The sequence below is a fragment of the Zootoca vivipara genome, chromosome 15 (genome assembly GCF_965207765.1).
Source record: "Zootoca vivipara chromosome 15, rZooViv2.hap1.1, whole genome shotgun sequence".
Taxonomy (NCBI): Eukaryota; Metazoa; Chordata; class Lepidosauria; order Squamata; family Lacertidae; genus Zootoca; species Zootoca vivipara.
The window spans coordinates 13,136,604-13,160,720 of NC_142598.1; the positions used below are offsets into that span (position 1 = coordinate 13,136,604).

General features: G+C 46.0%; 2 protein-coding genes across 8 annotated transcripts in view; one reads left to right on the top strand and one right to left on the bottom strand.

Moving 5' to 3' along the window:
• Nucleotides 1–21,714, top strand: PLA1A (phospholipase A1 member A). 2 transcript variants are annotated; one of them, XM_035140980.3, is made up of 11 exons: nucleotides 1–291; nucleotides 1,504–1,705; nucleotides 2,239–2,416; nucleotides 4,345–4,453; nucleotides 6,720–6,821; nucleotides 7,205–7,294; nucleotides 8,950–9,117; nucleotides 12,376–12,465; nucleotides 14,074–14,182; nucleotides 18,462–18,626; nucleotides 20,211–21,714. In XM_035140980.3, exons 1-11 carry the CDS (start codon nucleotides 198–200, stop codon nucleotides 20,293–20,295), a joined length of 1,392 nt encoding a protein of 463 aa, XP_034996871.1. In that variant the 5' UTR covers nucleotides 1–197; the 3' UTR covers nucleotides 20,296–21,714. The 2 variants fall into 2 exon arrangements, with proteins under 2 accessions (XP_034996871.1, XP_088514430.1); XM_088658304.1 differs by lacking the exon at nucleotides 1–291 and adding an exon at nucleotides 506–713.
• Nucleotides 20,329–24,117, bottom strand: part of POPDC2 (popeye domain cAMP effector 2) — a 19,179-nt gene continuing 15,390 nt past the window's right edge. For 5 of the 6 annotated variants that reach the window (XM_035141164.3, XM_035141163.3, XM_035141162.3 and 2 more), the window contains exon 4: nucleotides 22,933–23,293. In XM_035141164.3, coding sequence (XP_034997055.1) covers nucleotides 23,208–23,293 — 86 coding nt within the window. In that variant the 3' untranslated portion in view covers nucleotides 22,933–23,207. Of the gene's footprint in view, nucleotides 23,294–24,117 lie in introns of all 6 variants that reach the window. The other variant, XM_088658307.1, reaches the window with a different exon arrangement.

The following is a 24,117-nucleotide window of genomic DNA, read 5'->3' on the forward strand; positions in this document are numbered from 1 at the left end:
ACAGAGGGGTCATTGAAATGCATAGAAAGCAGCACTTAGAACTCCTCCTACTAAGCTGATTCCCGAATTCAATTGATTGTTGCAAAGGGGAAATGAGCCTGCTCAGTTCCCCAAGCCTCAGTGCTTGTTGACCATTAACCAAGACCCCAAACTGATCCGCTGGGCTTTAGTTCACACACCCATTCTCTACTATAAGAATGAAGGACCCAACAGGGAAGATGGTTACTGACCCAAGGAGATATCCTGTCTTAGCGATCATGGTACAACTGCTTTTCATCTTTGTTGGTGCAGGTAAGGAAGATACTGGCAGCAGTTTGAATGGCAGAAGTGGAGAGAGCCAGGATGCCTCTGGCCATGGTGCATTTTGACAGTGAGCTCAACAAATCGTAATGCAAACGAAGGCATGCAGAACATGCAGGTGGGTTGAGATAAAGGAGGTGTGCACAACTGGTGATCTCTCAAGCTGAGCTCTCAACCATATGCTCAGTACTCCTCTTTTTTGCAGGCCCAAGTAGTGCAGGTTAAAGGAGATGGGCTACAGTAAAGCAAAGGGAGGCAACCTCGCCCCCTCAGGATTTGTTCTGCTGCACGGCCGGAAACATTTTGTGCAATGGGAAAATATGTGCACTGGGAACTAAGCTGTGTGCAGTTGGGCAAGCAGAGTTTGAAAAGGAGATGGATTATTTACTTAAGAAGAAATGGATGGGGGAAAGGTAAAAATACAGAGAAATTGAAGATTAATATTATTTCTTTTGTCAGTTACTTTTACCTTATACCAGTGTTTTTCAACCACTGTTCCGCGGCACACTAGTGTGCTGCGAGATGTTGCCTGGTGTGCCGTGGGAGAATTACTTTATATATAGTCAATATAGGCACAGAGTTAATTTTTTTAACATTTTCTAATGGTGGTGTGCCTCCTGATTTTTTTCATGAAACAAGTGTGCCTTTGCCCAAAAAAGGTTGAAAAACACTGCCTTATACTAACAGTAGATCATCATCATCTTCTAAAACCAAATCTGGGTGGCCCTTGCACCTCTCAGTTTGAAAGTAAAAAAAATAAGATTTATTAAAAATAAGATTTATTCAAAACACCAACAGGGTCCTGCATGCAGTAGCTTTTCATACCTGTGCGGAGGAAAGCTGAGCCATGGAATGTTGAGGTTGTGATGGGGGGGTAGCCTATTTGATCCCCTGACATATTATTGTATCCTTGAGGAGAGAGTAGCATTGGCCAACACCCCAGTGTTGGCCAAATAAGATCAGAATCCAGGCTGAAAGAGTCCAGGCAAAAAACGATTTCTCCAAAGTTGTCTGAGACCTTCAACAACTTCTCTTGTGCATAGTTAAAGAGATGGGATGTAGGAAGCTTCAGAGAAGCTATGCAAACACTGGAAACGGATCCTTGGTCTTTGAAGGACCGTTTAATAATGCCACAGAAGTTTTATTTGGTGCTTTTGTTACGTAACAGCTGATTGTGCGTACTTTGCTTACATCTCCTTTCAGGGTCTGGAAATTTTACAAGAAGCCAAGCATGCACCGATTTCCAGTCTGCAAGCTTATTACGCGGCAGCAGCCTCAAAGTTCAGTTTCTCCTGTTCTCCTCTTCCAACCCCAGCTGTGGACAGCTGCTTTCCACACGTGAGGACCTGCAAAACTCCAGTTTCGATGCCACCTTGGGAACCAAAATAATCATCCATGGTTTCAGGTACAAACATACAAAAATGGACGGTCAAGCTAAAGTTGAATTAAGTGGCAGCCATTTTTCTTGTTTACAGCTTTTCCATTTATGTGGGGACTTTAGATGGCCCAAGGTGAAGATGAATGCAATAAAAATAGATTGCAGTGGGGAAGAATCACTACTAAGGAAAAACACAAGACCAGCCATCGAAAGCTTAACAGTCCGGCTTTTCAAATGAACCCCTTTGTATGTTATAAGCATGCATAAGGGGCCTGCAGGGGCTACCTTCTGGCCAATGTGGTCCCCCATTGTATTCTGCTGGCTGCATCTTCAAGAAGCATGTGCAGCAACTAGGGATGCGGGAGGAGTTTGGTTCGGTTCACATTTTAATAGCATGTGAAACTCCCTAATTTGTACTCCCTCAAACAATATGCAAAACGAAACACAGTTATCCGTTGGAATTTACGCTTCTCCAAATTTGGGGGTGCAGTGCTCCAGCCCCCAAAGTGCAAAAGCAAGCGTGCATGAGCTCATGCATTCATTTGCTTCTGTCTTCCCAGGGTCCTCGGTACGAAGCCCTCCTGGATAGATGGGCTGATTAAGGCCTTGCTCCAGGCAGCCCAAGCCAATGTGATTGCTGTCGACTGGGTCCATGGAAGCACAGCAGCCTATTATGCCGCAGTGGAAAATGTGATGAAGTTGGCACTAGAAATAGCCAGTTTTATTCGCAAATTGCTGGTAGGTGGAAATGTGTTTCTGAGTTTGGGTGTTTCACAGAAATGGGCCAAGCAGCTACAAAATGGTAGTGTAGAGAGGAACATAGTCAACTGGCAATTACAGACATAATTTTCTCTATATATCTAATCCCTCCCTGAAAGTTGCTAAATTCTTTGCCACCTCAGGGAGTTCCACACTTCAGCATTCCCCAAGCTGGGTAAAGACTTTGTCTCAGACTCCCTACTATAGAAAGAACCTGCAGGTCCAGAGACTCTGAGTTCTGAAAAGATTTTATTTTATATTTTCCCTCCCCCTCCATGCTTCTAAAAAAAAGAAAGAAAAAGCTTTTTACTCATGTCCTGTCATTTCTTCTCTTCTAACACTAAAATTGTGTCCTATTCCCACCTGTAAACTGACGGTTTCCATTTCTGCTCCATACTCCTTTCACATTCATTTCTTCCTCCTGTAACAGCTTCCCCAGTTATCCCTTCCTCTCTGTTCCCAGTTAATTGTTATGACTTTTTAAAATATTGACCCTTTTATTCACTCTTTCTAACTTTCTTTAAAGCCCAAAACGGGCTTTAAAGCCCTATTCCCACAGAGGAGGGATGAGAGACTTCTGGGTTCAGCTGGAGACTTGATAGGAAGGAAAGGGGAGGAGTGTGTGTGTGTGTGTGTGTGTGTGTGTGTGTGTGTGTGTGTATGAGTGTGAAGCAGAGGGGCTAGAAAGCTCAACAGAAGCCCCAAGGGGACTTCTCCTTTTCCTCTCTCTCAGTGTGTCCATTTCCTCTCCTCCTTCCTCTTCCTTTCTTCCTCTTCAACTTTTCATTCTATAGCCTCCACTGGCATAGCATGGTGGGGCAAGGGGGCCCCGGGGACTGAATTCTGACAGGGCACAACCCAGCGCCCTCACGACAGGCTCCCTCGTGTGGCTGCTGCCTTCCGGAGCCATTGGGAGGCAAGTCACACACGGGCTGGATCTTTAGGGCTGCAACGGTACCACCTCCTCCTCATGGCCAGCGAAGGGACGCCTGCCCCGGGCAGAACTGCTGCCGGCCAGAAAAGCATCCACCCCGTGGTGGGAGCACAGAGAGGAGAGCTGCCCACTCGGCTGGGATCAGCTGGGTACCTGCCCTCGTGCTGTGTGGCTGAAATATACTCAGAGTCGAGAGTGAATTTCATTCTCTTTATTCGGCTTGTAGTAGCAATAGAAGAAGAGAAGAATCACCCTTTCCCCAAAACGTCTGCTTATATACATTATTTACACAATGGGCCTTGCGTGATTGGCTACTTTCAGGGCCGCACCTGTGGGCCAATCAGGCTGCTGATTCACTTCCACCTGGAGCTGGATTGGGTGGCTCCTGCGGACCAATCAGCAGTACATAACAGTGGCCAAGGGATGATGATATTTATTATTATGGCCATTGGCCCATCACATAAAACACATTTCAAGTGGCCAAGGAGAGATGGCCAGGGAAGGCTGTGCTTGGTGCCTTGGCCAGCTCTCCGCCACCCTCCTCCTAGGCCAGCTGGGATGCCACCAAGCCTGCCCAAGAGCACCAGCTGATGCTCCCAGCAGGAGCTCGCTGAGCGTGTGAATGCAGCAACTGGCAAGCGGGCTCCATGAGGAGCAACCACTGCTGGGGCACAGCAAAGTCCCCTTATTGCCTCCTGCACAAGGCCTGCAAGGAGGTTAGGGGGAGCAATCCTTGCCTTGCCCGGGGTGCCAGCAACGCATGCTATGCCACTGATAGCTTTGCTTTCTAACCAACCCCTGTTCTGATGTGCCTATGCACTGTGCATGTGGGGAGCTGTTGCTAGTGACCATCCAACCAAAAGGCTTGCAAGACAAAGGGAAAGGCAGCAGTGATGAGACCCACCGGAAGGGCTTTAGGGAAGACAAAATGCTGAAATTGCATCAATTAATCCTGTTCATCTTAACTTTTCAGGACTTGGGAGTGCCTGAGAAGTCCATCCACCTTATTGGGGTGAGCCTTGGAGCCCATGCCGGGGGTTTGGTAGGCCATTTCTTTGAAGGCCGACTGGGAAGGATTACTGGTAAGGAGAATAAAAAGGGAAAACTTCTATATTAGCCCATGAAAAAACCCCTGAAATGAAGGATTCTTGGCCACTTTGCCAGGCCATTACACCTATCGAGGTGACTTCTAGCAATCCTATTGGTCTGACTAGTTTGACATATCCACAATCAAACATCAAGGGCTGGATAACCTTTTAAACCTTTTTTGAGGTTATTTATGTATGTTCCCACTGTAGCCCATGTTTGTTAGCCCAAAAACAGAAAACAAGTGAGGTCCCAACTAAAGAAGAATGGCAACTTAAGTTGACAGAATATGCACAACTCACAGACTTAACATATAGAATAAGAGAACAAGAAGAACGTATGTTTAAAAATGTTTATTGAATATATGGGAAATAATTGTATACAGCTGAAAACGCTGGCAGAATTAATATAAATTAAACAGTGTAAACAAGTTTTGATGGATGTAATAATGGAATACTGAATGGTATAGTTTTTGTAAAATATGCAGGGATTTATGATATGTAAAATGAACCATGGAAAGAGAAGAGAAGTCACTGATATCTTAAGGATGTAAAACGAGTATTTTAAATTGCAAAACAGAAAATTTAATAAAACTTACACACACACACACACACACACACACACACACACAAATCAAGGGCTGGTAGGGATCAATATTTATAGAATTAATTGGAATAGCTAAACTATTTGGCACAATGTATTAAGAAAAAAGTTGATGGTGAGAGAAATGTAGGATGCAGACAGATGTTTAATAGTCACTACAAAATGTTGAGGATTACAGCACAAGCCAAATCCAGGATCCACTGCCATAAAAGAGTTTGGATCTTGGGCTAAACTGCTGCAAGCCCACTTTGGCTGAGCTAGAGACCTGCTGAGCTGGGGCTCAGTCCATAGAACTTAAAGCAGCAATGTGTAGGCCTGTTTTAAGTCCTTCCCCCCAAAGGGGTGTTCTGAGGGGCAAGATTTACACCCACCCCAAACCTTTACATATTTGCAAAGAGCATCAGTGTACCTCTCCTGAGACATTTTCTTGTCTGCTTTTGCCTTTCTTGCAGTACATCTTCCTGCAGAGGAAGGAACTGCAATTACACACTTTGCACAACATCAAAACCTTTTCCACCTCCGAACGCCAAAGCTGCTGAACCCAGAGTGCTAGATGAAATCTGACTCTAGGCATATTTCAGCCGGGACTCTCCAGTCACAATTTTTATAATTTCTCTCACCAGTGCCACATCTGGAGGGGGACGTAAAAGGGGGCCCACTCCTCAGGTGGCGTTTTAGTAGGGCAGCAAAATTATGTGGTTACTCCTGGAAGGTGGCCCAGCGGGAGGCAAGCAAAATGGAGGTTGGGCTGAGGGGGCGCCATTGTTCCTGTTCCTCTCGCAGCCTGTTATTCAGGTTTGGCCAACATGGGGGCATCTTTTGGCTCTTCTGTCCCAACCACTGAAACCTCAAGGTTGCCCTCTGCTCTCATCTAGTGATCATCCCTGGGCCGAGAGCAAGGCCTATTGCATTGGATGGGAAACTACTGAGGGCGTCTGGGCTACTCCAGCAATGAGGGGGTGCAGCAAACAGAGCCAGAAAGTTTCCAAAGTTGGGGAACTTTGTAGCTAAGACCTCTGAGAACTTGCAAAGTCTCTTCCCCCGCATCACTGAGTCATCACAATCTGTACCCCCACCCCCATAAGATGGAGCTAGATATGTTGACTGGCTGAAAGCAGGGTAGGGAGTGGGCAGGCATATCTGAAAGGGAGGTCAGGAGGAAGTGGAGAGATCATGGCTGGGAGAGGGGGCGGTTGTGCAGATTCTTGCCAACAAATTTTTGTCAATCTGGCAGTGGCTATCACTGTCTTCTTTCCCTTCAGTGGTGCTTTGAATATGATTTTTTATTTAAAAAAATAGTCCCTTGATATTCCCGAGCATTTTGGTGTAAGAAATGCTTTTGCTGCAATTTGGTTTGAGGCTAAGCTGTCCCCGGAGCCAGATTGTCTCATCTACCAGGGCTGCAGCCCAAGCAAAAGAACCAGTAGTTCTTGGCTAGATAGGTAAAGAAAAAATGCTTTACATGTACAGTATATGCATTGTATATGCAATATACCACTGCGACACTAGATGGCGCTGTGGAGTCCCATCTTTCCCTACCAGATTTCCCTGTATGAGTTTGCCACGCGTTGAACTAAATCACCTCTTTGATGTGTCTAGATCCAGCCCTAGCCACAGACTTCCCAGAGACCCAGATACTGTTTTTCATCCATATTCCAGGTCTGGATCCTGCAGGGCCCAAGTATACCAAGGCCAGCCGCGAAGAGCGCCTAGATCCTGGAGATGCTGTCTTTGTGGAAGCCATTCACACAGATGCAGACAGTACGTTGGTTGCATTTGCCAATCCCATGATGCTTCCCAAGCCCTTTGTTTGCCCCTCCTTCTGCAACGTGGAGAGCTGGAGCTGAGTTTTATGAAGATACCAACAAAAACAGCCTGCTTCCTGCGGTGGTGAATGTGCAGGAGATCCAAGCTCTCTAATCAAGGTGGCCACTTTGTGAATGTTGTCCCTACCACTCTATATTCCTGGCCAGGAGAAGATACAAGATAATTTGCACAAAGACACACACAAAGGTTTTGTGAATTAGGTTAATCGATTTTCCATTTGTGGTCAACCCTTCTAACTGGGACTTTGCCCTGAATATCCAGATGGAATATTTTGAATGTGAGATAGAAGTGCAATCCTAACTCAAGTCTTCTTTCAGATTTTGGTATCCGGATACCTGTTGGCCACATTGATTACTATGTCAATGGTGGCAGAGATCAGCCTGGATGTCCCCGTTTTATATCATCTGGTGAGCTTACTAATAGAAGCTGCTTTTCATTGCCATTCATCACTCCTAACCATTTATCACTGCAAGTTTTCAATGAAATGGAGTTAGACTATATCAGGAGGTCCCTCTATTCAACTCCTGCTTTTGCCACTCCTTCTCATTCCAGTAAGTGCTGTCAAAGTAATAGCAGGTTTGCCAGCTGACCCGGTCCACCCCCAAGGCAAGGTGAGGTGCATAGCTGCCAAGTCTCCCGTATTCCCTGGGAAACCCCCGTTTTTCCGGCTGTTCCCAGCCGAAAAAAACGGATTTTTTTGTTTTCCCCCGGTTTATTCTGGCACGGCGGCCATTCTGGAACTGGGCGGAGCATGCTCAGAAGCGACTTTTGATGCTGCTCTGCCCAGTTCCAAAATGGCTGCAGCGCGACTTCTGGTGCGGTGGCCATTTTGGAACAGGGCAGAGCAGCATCAAAAGTCGCTTCTGAGCATGCTCCGCCCAGGTCCAAAATGGCGGCAGCGCTACTTCCGGTCTGCTACTTCCGGTCCGATCCCTTATTTATCAGGCAGGAACTTGACAGGTATGGTGAGGTGACTGTCTCGGGCAGCAGGATCCACAAGGGCAGAAATCTTTGCACTGATGTCCACGTTCACTTAGCACTGAATACAACCCATGGCAGCAAGTTCCTCAATTTATTATTTTATTTTTATTAAATTTGTCAGTCACTTTATCTTGTTGCCCAGGGCAAACAAATAGATAATAAACCCCACATCGATACATTGAAACTAAGCGGAAAGAGAAATACATCTTAAAATCTCTAAAAAGCCACAGGTAGCTTAATTGTTGTAGACACTCTCCACAACATGTGGAATTGAGTTTCATAGCTTAACTGGTGTGTTATATGTGCACTAGTTTTATTGAATTTTCTCTGATATTTATTTAGAGAAACGTAACTAAAAAAAGCCTAAGTGGTAAAATAATATGGGCTGATATAGCCTTAAAATATATTTTACCCCATATGGTGCTCCCATGTATTTATGGTGATGTTTACATTGAGATCAGATTCCTATAAATATTTTTGACACTTTCTGTTGCAACAACAACAACAACAACAACTCTACTCTACTGTCGGTGGATTCCAACATAATAAAAACACAGCATCTATGTGCAATTCTACTAATATTTTATCGAATTACGATATTTCTCCTTTAGATGAATTTGTTTCTAAAACAATCTACCGCTGCCATATAACATCAGAGCAAATAGTAGCTTGCATCCACAAGCTTACATGCTTATTTGTTAATCCAGAATAAGGTTGCCATATCTTGAAGAGCAAAAAAAGAGGATAGCCCAAGCCACTGCTAGCCCAAGCTGGCGAAAGAGGGCCCGCACGCCTGTTTCCCCGGCTCAGGCTGGCAGTGGCTGCAGTTGCGGCGTGCAGAGCAGCTCAAGCCTAAGCCCCCCCAAAATCCAAAAAAACCTGGACATTTCCTTTAAAATGTAAAAATCCACCTTGATGGGCGTGTTGGCTCCCAAAAAGATGGCATGTCCGATTTCCCCCGGACATATGGCAACCCAATGCTTCTGGATTCTTTGCCAAAGGTGAGAAATGCTATTCCATCCGCTGAGTTGATAATTAGGAGTGGTTGCCTCATTTTATATGCTGTTTTTCTCCTCTTCAGGCTATAACTACCTGATCTGCGACCATATGAGATCGGTGCATTTCTACATTAGCGCCTTGACTGACCCCTGCCCCATGATGGCGTTCCCTTGCTCGAGTTACCAGGATTTCTTAACTGGCCACTGCTTGGACTGTTTTAACCCTTTCCCCCTCTCCTGTCCAACAATAGGTACGTTGCTCAGCTTGCCACTTAGATGAGTTAGAAGCAGCACCAGGCATGAAGAGGGATTCAGGAATCTAGAATTTGGCTGGAAATTTTGAATGTAGGTGAGGTGTCGGGGATCCAGTCTTCATGGGGAAATAGAAAAAGCTTGACAGTCAGGAGTGGAGCTGAAGTCTTACTGTCCTTAACAATCATATTGTAATTCTGATCAGAAAGTCGGCGGTTCCAATTCCTGCGACGGGGTGAGCTCCCATTGCTTGGTCCCAGCTCCTGCCAACCTAGCAGTTCGAAAGCATGTCAAAATGCAAGTAGATAAATAGGAACCGCTACAGCGGGAAGGTAAACGGCGTTTCCATGTGCTGCTCTGGTTTGCAAGAAGCGGCTTTGTCATGCTGGCCACATGACCTGGAAGCTGTACAATAATGCGAGATGAGCGTGCAACCCCAGAGTCGGTCACGACTGGACCTAATGGTCAGGGGTCCCTTTACCTTTAGGAAATAGACGGAATTGCAGACATAAACTCTGAATGGCAGAATGTAAGATTAAATAGCCAGAATCGACGCAAGCACCCCTGCCAATGGTTTCGTGAGTTGCTTTGCCTTTAAACTGTGGTTTGACACTATATGAATCAGCCTCGGCAAAGCAGCACCAGACTCACGCCCTTCTGCATCCTGTGTGGGCAGGAGAAAGAGGTCTGCTGAGAATCCTTTCAGATTTAAATATTCTCTGCAGTACGTGCAAATCAGAAATTCTGGTTTAAATGGCTGGTTGCTAAACAAGCCAGCCTCAAAGCATGGGTTATGAAGCGGGCTTATTTGACCCCATGCAGAGTGAGAAAGGCAAGCCAATGGCCCACCTTGGTGGCCATCCTCTCAAGCAGCAGCAGGAGGGGAAGCATGAGACAGGTAACCCAGTCAGGTGATCTCCTACTCCTGAGCTGCGACACAGATTAACCGAAATGAGTGTAGATCCAGGTACGTAGCTGTGTTGGTCTGACGCAGTCGAAATAAATTAAAAAATTGTCCAGTAACACCTTGGAGACCAACTAAGGTGGTTCTGGGTATAAGCTTTCGTGTGCATGCACACTTCTTCAGAAATGAGTGTGTTTGGTACCCATGAAACACCTGCCAGGGCACATGGGATAATTTGAAGTGACCAATAATCAGATCTAGAACTGCAGTCCAGGTCTGGAGATCCAATTTGTGTGCCTTTATCTGTACCATATGCATTCATATATAAAAGAGACTGATAATGAAGTACAGTCGTACCTCGGCCCCTGAACACCTTGAGAGTTCCTGCTCCTGAATGATCGGAAACCGGAAGTGAGTGTTCGGGTTTTCGAATTTTCTTTTGGAAGCCAAACGTCTGACGGGGCTTCCGCGGCTTCCGATTGGCTGCAGGAGCTTCCTGCAGCCAATCGGAAGCCGCGCTTTGGTTTCCAAATGTTTCAGAAGTTGAACGGACTTCTGGAATGGATTCCGTTCAACTTCCGAGGTACATCTGTCTTTGTCTTCCTGATACACCCTCAAGTAAACAGCCACTTGCCTTGCTTTGTACTCTATACTCAGCTCAGGCCAGAGTTTCTGTGGTTTTTACTACCACTTGGCTTTCCCACACTCTGGTCGCTCCTACCACAGAGATATCACAGGGATGGGTTATTTCCTACCATTTCCTACTACATCCCTTCCGACTAAGACTGGGCAGGTGTGGGAATGGAAAATACCTGAGAAGGGATTCTCTGGTTAAAGGCTTGGAGAGAACCAGACCTCCCACCCCACCCCCAGCTGTTCTTAGGTCTGTAAGGAAAGGGGGAAACGCAGATATACAGGTGCTGTTCTTGGGGTGTTTTTGTTTTTCTTCGCAGAGCTACCAGCTTGTCTCTTTGTGTGAGAGATTGGTTGCTTCACATTGCGGGAAAGTAGTTCGGAGGAAAGAGTTAACCACTTCCTCATCTTCAAAGAAGCAGCCAGGCCTTAGGCCAGGGTTCCCCAAACCTACCCAGCTTTGGGCCGGATGCCCGCCGCGCCAATTGTGTGGTGGGCCGGAGGGTGGGGGAGCGCACCCATGCGCATGCACAAACGCTATTTCTGGCACACTCCCAACCTGGAAAGTGCCGTAAATAGCTTGTGTGCATGTGCAGAAGCCTCCTCTGACCTGGAAGTACACCGGAAATGACGCTTGTGCATAAGCACAAGCTTTTTCCGTCGCTTTTCTGGGTCAGAAGTCGGCAGCGACGCCGCACCGTGCCGGTAAGAGCGGGCGGCGGGGGTCCCCGGGGGCTGCATAAAAGAGCCTCGGGGGCCGTATGTGGCCCCCAGGCCGTAGTCTGGGGACCCCTGCCTTAGGCTCTGTGGTGGTTTTTGCTTTACTAATCACAGACCTTTCCTTGTTTGGACCGGGAGGCAACCCTTGGTAAGGTACGAGGTGTCAACTCAAGCAAACAGTCTCTTACTTGTGGTGACAGCTAACACCAAAGAAGAGGAGTAGCAAAACACCTCCCCTGCTCCCAATTGATATTTTCACTTTCAAAATTATGAAGCTTTTACATATACGTGCTCTGTGAGCCAGTCTTGTGCTATGCTGAGTAGACTTGGCCACAATTCCCAGCATATCCATGAAGCTCAGAGGGCTGTTGTGAGGCTAAAATGAGAGTAAATTCATGTGTGCTGCCCTGAGCTGCAAATGTGACCATAAACAGTCTCTTAGTAACAAAACTGCTTTGTTCTCATTCCCTCTCTTTGCTCAGACAATAGAAAATAAAATCACCAAAGAAGGGATGTATGAGAAACGAGCCTAGAGATGGTCTTGTTTTGTGATCTAGATTCTGATCTTGCTTATGCTTAACACAAAGTTACAGAAATATATTCAGTGGTGGTGATAATAATAATAATAATAATAATAATAATAATAATAATAATAATAATAATTTATACCCCGCCCATTGTGACACATACATAGATACAGCGCACATGTCTGCAAAGGCTCTGTTTTCTTCTCTAAAACCAAATATCCTCAACCCGAGTTATTCTAAAAGATTTGTTTGGCAGTTTGTATACCCCATGCACAATAAGCAAAAAAGAGATGTATTTTCTCATTTCACATATATTCTACATCTGCTACCGTAGCTGTGCTATGCTATGCTGAGGACTGAAGGCCTCCCCCTTGACTGCTGGGTATCTTATCCAGCCTTCCTCTCACATACTGAATTTCACCAGGTCACATACTTCACAGACATAAGGACTGGAAACTTTATTCTTGTTTTAGGACTGCTAGACAATGGAGGAGTCCACATGGGAAAACTACCGACAGAGGTAAAGGTTTACTTGGCCACAGCTACGTCAGCACCATACTGTGGTGAGTACATCCAGAGGTCTGAGATTTTCTTGGTATTTCAAGGCAACAGCAGAGAATATCAAAATCCCACAGAGCGCCCCTTATACATGTAGTGTAGGAAATGGGCTCTCATGCACTGTTCTCGCACATTTGACTTGTGCACATTTGTTTGAAGGCCTGCATAGAGCCTGCACAATGCACATCTCTCTCCATGTGATTGGGAACTGTGTTTTTTCACAATCACATGGGAGACCTCTAGACACACAGAGCACATACAGTATCTAGGCTTTATGTAGACTATCAAATAAACTTGTAGGGCATGGATGGAGCACAATGCCATGATCTACTACCAATCTTTTGGGGGCCAGTGAGCACATTTGGATTTTTGAGGAAAGTGCATTGGGTGTTAGTTGCACAAAATGGCTGCCGCAGTGCCATGGCCTAGCACAAAATGGCTGGAGAGGGTGTGTAGCATAAAAGAAAATGGCTTCCACATCTTTAAAAAGAAAAAGAAAAATAGATGGGGCCACAAAATGTGGGGGCATCCCCTTCCCATTGGTCCCCAGAGGAAAAATCCCTACACCAGCCACTGCCATACTTACAGTTATTGTTGTTGTTGTTGTTGTTGTTGTTGTTGTTGTTTAGTCATGTCCGACCCATGGAACTCCTGTCTTCCACTGCCTCCCGCAGTTTGGTCAAACTCATGGCCATACTTACAGGTAGATGCTATATCAGGCATCCCCAAACTGCGGCCCTCCAGATGTTTTGGCCTACAACTCCCATGTTCCCTAGCTAACAGGACCAGTGGTCAGGGATGATGGGAATTGTAGTCCAAAACATCTGGAGGGCCGAAGTTTGGGGATGCCTGTGCTATGCACCTCTTTTCTGTTCAGAATAGAAATTAAAACAGGTGTCCAGTCCTAGAACCCAATGAACTGTGGGTAGGTTTAAGGAGGCATGCTCGCTGTAGGAGAGGCTGAGCCAATGCAAACAGGAATTTAGCAAGAGGAGCAAACAGTCTAATGCATTATGGATTTTAAAGGTATATTTACTGAGACCATTCGCAGGCCCCATAAGAGGTATATTCAGGCGTGCTGGTTCCATGCTGGCAACCCCTGATCTGTGCAGATCTTCAGATAAATGTGTAGGTCAGGAGTGGGAACAGCTGCTACGACCCTGCTCCCGCCTGCACACGTAGCATGTACGATTTAAAGATCTGAAAGGGGCTTGTGGGGGCTACTGCTTCACGAATGCTGGTTGCGTGACTCGATTTCTCTACACTTGATGGCTGGAATTGAATGTGTGAATTGGCTCCAGTAAAAAGCATTCATGCTCAGAGATAGAAAAGTTCAGTCTGTAGTGTTAAGGTCTCTGGTGCCCCCCTGCAAGGCACCACTTGACGCTGAGGAACCAGCTCTGAAAAATCTGTAAAATGCTTCCAGAGCTGTGGATTATGTCAGTTCCTAACCTTAACCCTAACTCTAACCTTTAACAAAGGAGCAGTTAAATGGTTTGATGAGGGGTAAATTATGGGTGGCTTTGCAAAAGACATAGCGGCCATCTTCTGTTAAAGCCGGAGACTAAAGATATTCAGTGCTTTTTGCCCAAAATATGATCTCTGTTGCCTAGTGTACCATAGCCTGGTAGAATTTCGCATGCAGACGACGAGGACTTCGGACACCAACATTGAGGTAGCCTTTCTCAGCACCAACTCCTCATTCAGCACCAGCATTATCATGTAAGTAACAACGGACAATTTTGGTGTGCTTCTCATGATTCTCTCTGTCCCCTTTTCCTTTCAAGATTTGCTTAGTTGAGCGTGCAATACTACGCATGGTAGTTCAAAAGTAAGGCCCGTTAAGTCCAATGTGACTTACTCCAAGGTGAGTGTGTACAGGATTGCAGCCTACGTATCTTCACGAGAGACTCCGCAACAGTCACATTTGTGGAATATAACAGCAGCACAAACTTCCACCCAAGAGTAGACATTTCCCCTCCCCCTTCCCCAAAATAACAGAGGATTATTACTTTGGACCTTCACCAATTTCCTGGAGAAGATCCACCCCACCGAGATCATTCACCTAGAAGCACATTATTGTATTATGAACCACTTCCCTTAATCAGGCCACTCCTCCCATATTTCCACCAAACTCGGCCAAGGAACACACAATTGACCAAAGACACGTCTTTTTTATTCATTAGTTTAGCAGGTGAAAGCGAGCGGCAACTCATGCGATTCCTTACCATGGACTGCAACCATTGTACTTGAAAGTGTTCCTTGCAAGCTAGTAGCATTCTGCTTGGAGAATGCCTGACTGGGAAGGATAAGGGGGCACATGGGGACATTGAGCACCACAGAGCCAGAGAAGTGGGTGTCAGCCTCCAGCTTTTCAGCACAAGGAATGGGCCAGTCTGAAGATGGTTGTTCTGTCTCAAAACACTGGCAACTGGCATGCACGTCCCTGAAACAGCCCATGGCATCCACATCTGCTTGCAGAACCACGTTGTTGTAGAACTATGGCCCCCTTCAGAGCCAAAATTTCAATGTGGGATGAATCCAAGGTGTTAGGGGGAGAGATTATAGAGAACCTCCCCCTCTCATCAGGAGCAGTTCATCCCCGAGCAGCCATGAAAGTGCGGGGTCTGAAGGGGCTAGTCAGGAAACGGAGAGAGAGTGCCAGGTCTCTGGCAGCATGGGAGAGCCCCTGCTCCACAGACAGGAAGAGAAAGAGGCGGAAAGGGGGGACAGGGAAAAAACAGATCGTAGACCCTTTCCCCCGGCACCGGAATTAAGGAGGAGGAGAAAGGGGAGGAGATTCACTGTCCCGCGGCTTTTATGTTGGTCAAAGTCGCGTAAAGGGGCAGTGTCAGATTCTGGATCGGAATGAGCAGACATGCATCCAACAGCTCATTACACTGTAAATAGAGTGCACCAATAAAGACTGTTAAAAGACAAGCATGTGGAAAGTCGTTACTCTAGAGTAGTCGCAACAACCCTGACACAAGGTGACCTAGCTCATGGAAGCCTTTGAAAGCTTCCACGCAGGCATAGACTCTGGGGCTGTGTGTGTGCAGCCCATCAGGGGAAGGTACATAAACTGATAGAGGGGAGTGGTCCCCTGTTGCTGCAACTGCTCCAAAGGGCGTGGACCGGGAAATAGCTGTTTAGACACTAGACTGGTGTGCGTGGGTATTCGGAGCTGCAGAAATGACTGTGTCAGCTTTGACAATAAAGATTTAACTATCTCCCATGTGCATTCCTTCGGATGGAGAGGGCCCTTGACAGTCAGGGCCAGGCACTTAACTCATCAGTTCTCTGAGACACGCTTTCAGTTTATGTTAATAACAAATGTGTGAGCCAGGAAATTGCATTTTCTTTGAAATAAAGAAAAACACTACCATTGGCATGCAGTAGGAAAGAATCTGTCCCCAGGACAACTTGGACTATGAGCAGCACTGGATAGGGGTAGTTGCAATATTGCTTAAGTACAAATTGAACAGTAGGGGGCACCAACAGGTAAAAAAAAGGTGAAAGTAAAGGACCCCTGGAGGGTTAAGTCCAGTCAACAGCGACTATGGGGTTGTGGCACTCACCTCGCTTTCAGGGCAAGGGAGCCGGCGTTTGTCCAGAGACAGCTTTCCAGGTCATGGGGCCAGCATGACTAAACCGCTTCTGGTGCAACGGGAAACCATGATGGAAACCAGAGCTCACGGAAACGCCGTTTACCTTCCTGCCACAGTGTTACCTATTTATCTACTTGCACTGGCGTGCTTTCGAACTGTTAGGTTGGCAAGAGCTGAGACAGAGCAACAAGAGCTCACTCCGTTGTGGGCATTCGAACTGCCCACCTTCCGATTGGCAAGCCCAGGAGGCTCAGTGGTTTAGAGCACAGCGCCACCTACGTGTCCCAGCAAACCACCTAGTTGTCCACCCCTAGAGGGTTGAATAGTTTTGCACGTCAAAGTGCAAGTAGATAATTAGGTACTGCTCCGGCGGGAAGTTAAACGGCGTTTCCGTGTGCTGCTCTCGTTCGCCAGAAGCAGCTTAAGTCATGCTGGCCACATGACCCGGAAAACTCTCTGCGGACGAACATCGGCTCCCTCGGCCAGTAAAGTGATATGAGCGCCGCAACCACAGAGTTGTTTGCGACTGAACTTAACTGTCAATGGTCCTTTACCTTTTTATCAGAACATTTTACCGTTTGCTCATTGCTGAGAATAGGGAGATTAGTTTAAACTTTGCTGGGTCAGTCTTGTTATCTTTCTTGGTTATTGGGGCCACTGTTCTTTCATTCCACCCCTTGGATAATTGGCCTCTCTTGTTTAGAACTGTAAATATGGGACTGTAAATTGTTGTTGTTAATGTGTGCAATATATATATAAAGATTGTTGAGGGAAGACAAGCTACATCCCTCTTTTCTGCAAGAGGCTTGTCATCTGACTCCTTTGTTCTTTCTGCCACAAGAGAACAGCTCTTCAGCTGCCAGCTGGCATCCTTGCATGCTTTGTTTACTATGCTAAACCTGACAGAGCAAAAAGATTGTGGAGCAACTTCTCTCTTTTTACCAAACGGGAAGGTGATGGGACTTCCCAAACATGTTAGGAAATCATCTTGGGCAATTTCACCCCCTTTTTGCACCCTGGAGGAAACCTTGCTCCCCCCCCCCCGTTTTAACTCTTCCCTTTTGTAAAGCTTAGGAAACTAAACAATGAAAGAAAGAGGAAGGGACACACACACACACACACACAAACAGGTGTTGAGGGAAATGTAATGGTGAAGGTGCACCTAGGAAGGAAGTGAAAAGGTGCAGGGATTAACCTCCCAGAATCGCATTGCACGTGTAAAAGACTACACATCCATCAAAGGACTGGAAAGTAGAAATATAGGGCATACACACTGGTAGAGTTTGTGCTACTATTTCCTAGTGGGCTCGGGGTGGGGGTAAATCAGGCATGTCCAAAGCCCGACCACAGGGGCTGGATTGAACCTGCCGGTGGGCCGGATTAGGCCCACCGGTGAGTTCAATCTGGCCCCTGTGGTCGGCCCTCACTTATGTTCACTTCATCAAATCTGGCCCTCTTTGAAAAAAGTTTGGGCACCCCTGGGGTAAATGGAATAGGGGGGCAACATGGAACAATTGGGGACATGGGTGGTGCTGTGGGTTAAACCACGGAGCCTAGGGCTTGCCGATCAGAAGGTCGGCGGATTGAATCCCTGTGACGGGGTGAGCTCCCGTTGCTCGGTCCCAGCTCCTGCCAACTTAGCAGTTCGAAAGCATGTCAAAGTGCAAGTAGATAAAGTGCTACAGCGGGAAGGTAAACGGCATTTCCGTGTGCTGCTCTGGTTCACCAGAAGCGGCTTTGTCATGCTGGCCACATGACCTGGAAGCTGTACACCGGCTCCCTCGGCCAATAACGAGAATTGAGTGCCGCAACCCCAGAGTCGGTCACGACTGGACCTAATGGTCAGGGGTCCCCTTACCTTTACCTTTATGGAACAACAGCTGGGGGAACACGAGCTATTTACAGAAAGCTGGTGATATTGTGTGGACACTGAGGTCCAGCCAGCTCCGAGGGCCTTTTGGCGGTTCCCTCAGTGCAAGAAGTGAAGCTACAGGGAACCAGGCGGAAGGCCTTCTCGGTAGTGGTGCCCGCCCTCTGGAATGCCCTCCCGTCAGATGTTAAATAAACAACCACCTGACGTTTATAAGACATCTGAAGGCAACCCTGTTTAGGGAAGTTTTTAAAGTTTGATCTTTTATCGTGTTTTTATTATTCTGTTGGGAGCAGCCCAGAGTGGCTGGGGAAACCCAGCCAGATGGGTGGGGTATAAATATATTATTATTATTATTATTATTATTATTATTATTATTATTCCCAAAATATGTGAACGGGGCATGTAAAGGATTGTCTAAAAACACCTTAAAGTTCGGGTGAGCAAACAAAACCCACACATTTATCCTGCATGCACAAAAAGTCCCTGTTGTTCCCTCGCATCCCCTTGTTGTGTTTCGCAGACCCAAGCAGCAGACCTTAGGCAAGGGCCTCCTGACACACTCTGCCCCGCTGTGCCAGATGAAAAACATGATGCTGCAGTACCGTCACAAGACCTGGAGAAGGAATAAAGATGAGACTCCTGTTTTGGGCCAGTTCTGTACTGCTCCCCTGCCTGTCGACACCAGGTAACCAAGATGCATCGTTTCTAAGGACTCAACCGGCAAGGGAATTTTACCGAGTGAGGAATGGAAAGCCTTTTTTCGGTCTTTATTTTATGGTCTTTGGGGTCCACACAGATAATCAAGAGGTTAACGTGAGGGATTTCTTCCCTTTAGGGGTTGCTCTCAAAGGCCAAACAATGCCCACCTGTGTGGGAGAAACTGGTAATATAAAACAAGCCATTGCCTCCCAAACCTAGACCTATATCACTGTAGTTGCCTTGCATGTCCCATCCTTTTACATGGTTTTGTATGTTTTGTGGCCTTCCATTGCATTGTGACCTTCCATTATTTTTATTGATTATAGTTTAGTAATTTTTTATTGTAATCAAGTGTAAACTGTTCATTATTTGCTGACCTATAATTCTACTGTTTACTATTACAGTCCAATTGAATATTGCTTTATTTGATACAAGTTGTATATTTTAAAGTTAGGTTTGCATTATGACTTTTTGGTATTGGATCAGGTTGTTATAAAGTGCGCGATCTTTGCTGTATGTTTTGTTGTTTCTTCAGCTTGTAAACCGACTTTTCTATAGTAATATAGAAATATAGTAATACTAGCTGGCCCTGCACGCGTTGCTGTGCGTTAGTCTGTGAAATGGAGAGTAATAGCCCCCCTTCAGATACCCCTGAGCCTCTGAGGCGAGATACTGTGGAGAGGGCAGGTTTCATCCGTGTGTTCCCCCCCCCCGTTCTGACCCATTACTTATCCCTGCCCTCTATTCACACACACCCCACCTCCACTTGGCCTAGTCTGGAAAGCGGCCTAGTCTGCAAAGCCGAGGTGAGATATTGTGGAGAGGGCAGGTTTCATCCCTGTGTCTCCCCCCCCCCTGTTCTGACCCATTACTTATCCCTGCCCTCTATTCGTCCCCCCCTACCTCCACTTGGCCTAGTCTGGAAAGCGGCCTAGTCTGTCTGATAATGGCCGCCTCGGTGGTTTCAGTTGCTTGGTTGATGATGTCATTTGGTTTGTGGGTGTGGCTTAGATTTCACAGGAAGGGAGGGGGTGGAGGAGGGTACTACGCCACCTGCCCAGGTGTGTGATTTGAGGGATTTTTGCCCCCAACAATGCTCAGGGAGTGGCCTGGATCGTTGTGTCAAAATTTCAGGACGATCGGTCAAGCGGTTACGGAGAAAAGTGTAGAACGCAGTTTCACGATTTTTACATTTTTATATATATAGATAAAATATAGTAATATAGAAAAGATGTATACAAATTAAAAGTGAAATGAAATGAAAATGAAGGCTGGCAGGCTGACAAAACAGCCTGAACAATCCTTGCCTCGTGTGGGCCGGCCCTAGGCCTGAGGCACTATGGCTCTGGACTTGTGCAGGACAGATGTAACCAACTTGATGTGCTGCAGATGTTGGACTGCAATTTTCAAAAGGACCAATAGAAATTGCATGATGAGAGCTGTTGTCTAATCTTCTAGTCGCCATGTTGGCTGATTTAATATGATACCTTTACCCAAAACACCTCCCCACCTCCCAAACCTATCGCTGGCTTTGTTAGCATCCTTTAACTTCAGTCTTTTTCTTTTACAGTAAGGAGATGTTCTGTCTACCTCAGCTGCTGACTCTTACACGAAACAACCCACTTCTACATGGCCTCACCGTTGCCTGCGATTAGCACAATTGAGCAAAGAGATAACAACAAGAGTCCTAAGGGTGAAGGCATATATTCTAAAATACAAAATGTGATAGAAGCCCAGTTGTCGGGGAACTAAGCAGATGCAGATACAGAAATTCTCTCAGTTCACGTGTTCTCTCAGTGTTTAGGAATGGAGTTCTTTGAAGCAAATGTGAGCTGCATTTGTCCACAGCACATTCTTGTCCGTAGATTAGACATATTTAATGTTGTATTCTTTACATGTTGCTTTGCTTGATGTTTCATAATGCTGTTATCCTGAAACTCCCTGCGAGAGGAAGATTTTATTATTCCCTCCCTCTTCTACATCACCTCAATATACTAGCTGACAGTCAGCAGACTGAGAGACTGGGAACATTTCCATTCCCAAGTCAATCCAGGAAGAGTTTGCCCATTTCTAATGTTACCTGTAGGGGTCGTATTGTTTCCGATTGTTGTTGTTTAGTCGTTTAGTCGTGTCCGACTCTTCGTGACCCCATGGACCATAGCACGCCAGGCACTCCTGTCTTCCACTGCCTCCCGTAGTTTGGTCAAACTCATGTTCGTAGCTTCGAGAACACTGTCCAACCATCTTGTCCTCTGTCGTCCCCTTCTCCTAGTGCCCTCAATCTTTCCCAACATCAGGGTCTTTTCCAAGGATTCTTCTCTTCTCATGAGGTGGCCAAAGTATTGGAGCCTCAGCTTCACGATCTGTCCTTCCAGGGAGCACTCAGGGCTGATTTCCTTAAGAATGGATATTGTTTCCGATAGCAGCTGCTAAAACTCAACCATTTGTAAAACAAACGCAGTCATCACTAAGGAGTGTCTGGTATCATGATTTTGACTCAAGTATTCAATGATGTTAATAGTCTCCTTTGATACTCTGTTTGTAGGTTCTGCTGCAGCTGTTATGCTTTCCTAACATGTCAAACTAAGTAGCACGTAAACTATGTTTTATGACATCAGATTGTTCAAAGTGGTAAGAAAGGAAAAGGATTGCATGCTTTAAAAAAAAAAAAAAGTCGCCACAACTACCAATAAAGAAATATAGGATACAGCTAGTGCTTTTCTTGTAGAAAAAAAATATGCCAGTACTGCGTACCCTCGAGTAGCCTCAGAAAAACAGCACTGAATACAACTACATGATTTAAAACATAACAAGAGGAAGAGGATTGTGTGGTTTATAATTATATATTATATATTCTGTACTGTGGCATACCATCAGGGGGAGAAGCACTGCATTTAGGGTGCCTAAATTGGCAAGGAAAGAAATATTAGGGGTTGTGATAGATAGTCAACAAAAATGTGGTGTCATTGTGTGGTAGCTGTGAAACAAGGCGAATTCTGTGACGCAGTCATTGAAATAAAATTGCCAATATCATAATGCCATTATAAAAATATATGATGTAATCGCACCTGGAATACTGTGTCTAGTTATGGTTGTCTCACCTGGAAAAGGATATAGATCTGGGAAAAGGTTCAAACAAGGGTAACCAAAATGATCGAGGGGCTGGAGCAACTCCCCTATGAGGAGAGGTTGCAATTTGGGGGCCTTTTTAATTTAGAGACATGTAAAGTGGGACATTATGCATGGTGTGGGGAAAGTGGATAGAGAGAGGTTCTTCCCCCTTACTCATAATATTTGGCCTTGGCACCATCCAATGAAGCTGGATGTTGGACAAAATAAAATACTTATTTATGCAGTGCATAGTAAATTTGCTCCCACAAGATGCAATAATGGCTACCACCATGGATGGCCTTAAAAGAGGACTAGGCAGATCCATGCAGGCTAGAGCTATCCATGGCTCCTAGGCATGATGGCTATGTTCTGCCTCCAGTGTTGGAGCCAGCATCCTCCTGAATATCATTTACTGGGAATCACAAGTGGGGATTCCCAGGTCCTGTTTGTGAGCTTCCGAACCCCTATAAGCATCTGTTTAGCCACCATGAGAACAGGATGTTGGACTAAATGTGCTTTTGGCCTGATCCAGTTGAGCAGTTCTTATGTTTACAGCTGCCATAATCCCTGGCCTTTGGCCATGTGAGATCATGTTTCCGGATGCAGCATCTAGAGAGCAGCTTAACTCTCCAATTCTAACTTTATCCTAACAGTTTTCCTCAATGTTCTTGAACTGCCCTGGAGTCACCCTTTTGCTCACATCTGCATTCTGTTCTACACCGAGCCATCTAGTGCCAAACTACCAATTTGTACCCACTGGCAGAGGAAGGGGTGGATGGTGTGTGCGGCCCACCCTGGGTGTCATCCCTGATGGGGAGTGTGTGTGTGACATCACTGCCCCTCCCCCAGGGGACACTTGCTGTGGGCGGAAGCCCCCTGGGACACTTGCTGCTCCCTGTGGGTGGCTAGCCCCACCCCCGGGTGCTAGAGCAGCTAGCTCCGTCTCTGTTTGTACCCCCAGTTGAGGTAAAAGCCACTCTCCTGAAAGAAAGGTCAGTCAGGTATGTAGGTTATGACTTCCTCCTTCCAACCAACGCCGCTTAAATTTCGGTTCCAGCTAGGCAGCATCAACCAGATTGGAAGACATGAAGAAAAGAATAATTCCCTCCTACCATGTTTTGCAATAGAAGACTACTCAACAGCCCCTCAACAGAGAGCAAATTCCATTCACTAGCTGTAGATAGCATTTCCAAGGTGTTTAATGCACCTAACAGCAGAACCATACGGCAAGTGCTCAAGAACACAGACAATCGGAAATAGCCTGGTGCCACTGCAGGTCAACAATCTGTGGGAAGTGTTCCAACATCACACTTCATTCTCATGCATGCACTTCCAAGTGCGCCATGCTGGTGCTGATGCAATACACGTGTCAACACACAAGTAATGAGCACCATTATGATCAACCATGAGTGACCATATGGTGACGTGCGGGTCTTTGAGAGTCCAAACTCTTTCTCTAGAGTTCTGGGGTCTGCGTAGGAGCCAGAGGGGCTCGTCTTTCTGCAGAGGCCTGGCGATTACTCCTCAGGAGGCTTCCAGAAGCTGCAGGACAAAAAGCATATTGTCATTCTCATTAGAAATGTTTATTCACACTGTTACAAGTTTGTGGGTCCCAGAGTTTATGGGTGCAAAACACCCATAATTCCTGGATCTACTAAACGTCGGAGTTTAATCAATGTTTGGAGTATTGAAATGGGCTGCCAGATGCTGGTCAGAATCACTACACGATCTGCAAGTGATCAAATGATCTAAACGCTCTCCTTGGTTCCCCCTTTTAAAAACGATCCTTTTTGGAGCCAGTTTCCTGCCGGATTTCCGGCCAGCCTCTCTAAGATTTGCTTTGACTGAGCTGTGTTTCCGAGCTATGCCCTCTGCCGTCCTAGACGGACGATAAAACAGGATACTGTACAAAGACAGACTCTGTATATGTGGGCAACCACAGATGGAAGACATTTTGCACTTTACTATATTGCCCACTATACATTGGACCCAGGGGGCAACTTCTCACCTTACCGTCTACACAGGAAAGATGTCTCTCCCCAGCAGAGAAGGTCCAATAATAATAATAATAATAATAATAATAATAATAATAATAATAATAATAATATATTATTTATACCCCGCCCATCTGGCTGAGCTTCCCCTGCCACTCTGGGCGGCTTCCAACAAACATTAAAATAAATCAAATATCACAGATTAAAAACTTCCCTAAACAGGGCTGCCTTTAGGTATTTTCTAAATGTCAGGTAGTTGTTTATCTCTCTGACTCTCTGACCTCTCAATGTTTGGAGTATTGAAATGGGCTGCCAGATGCTGGATTGAGCTAAAATACAGGCCAAACCTGTGCTCAGGAAATTGCCTGGGAG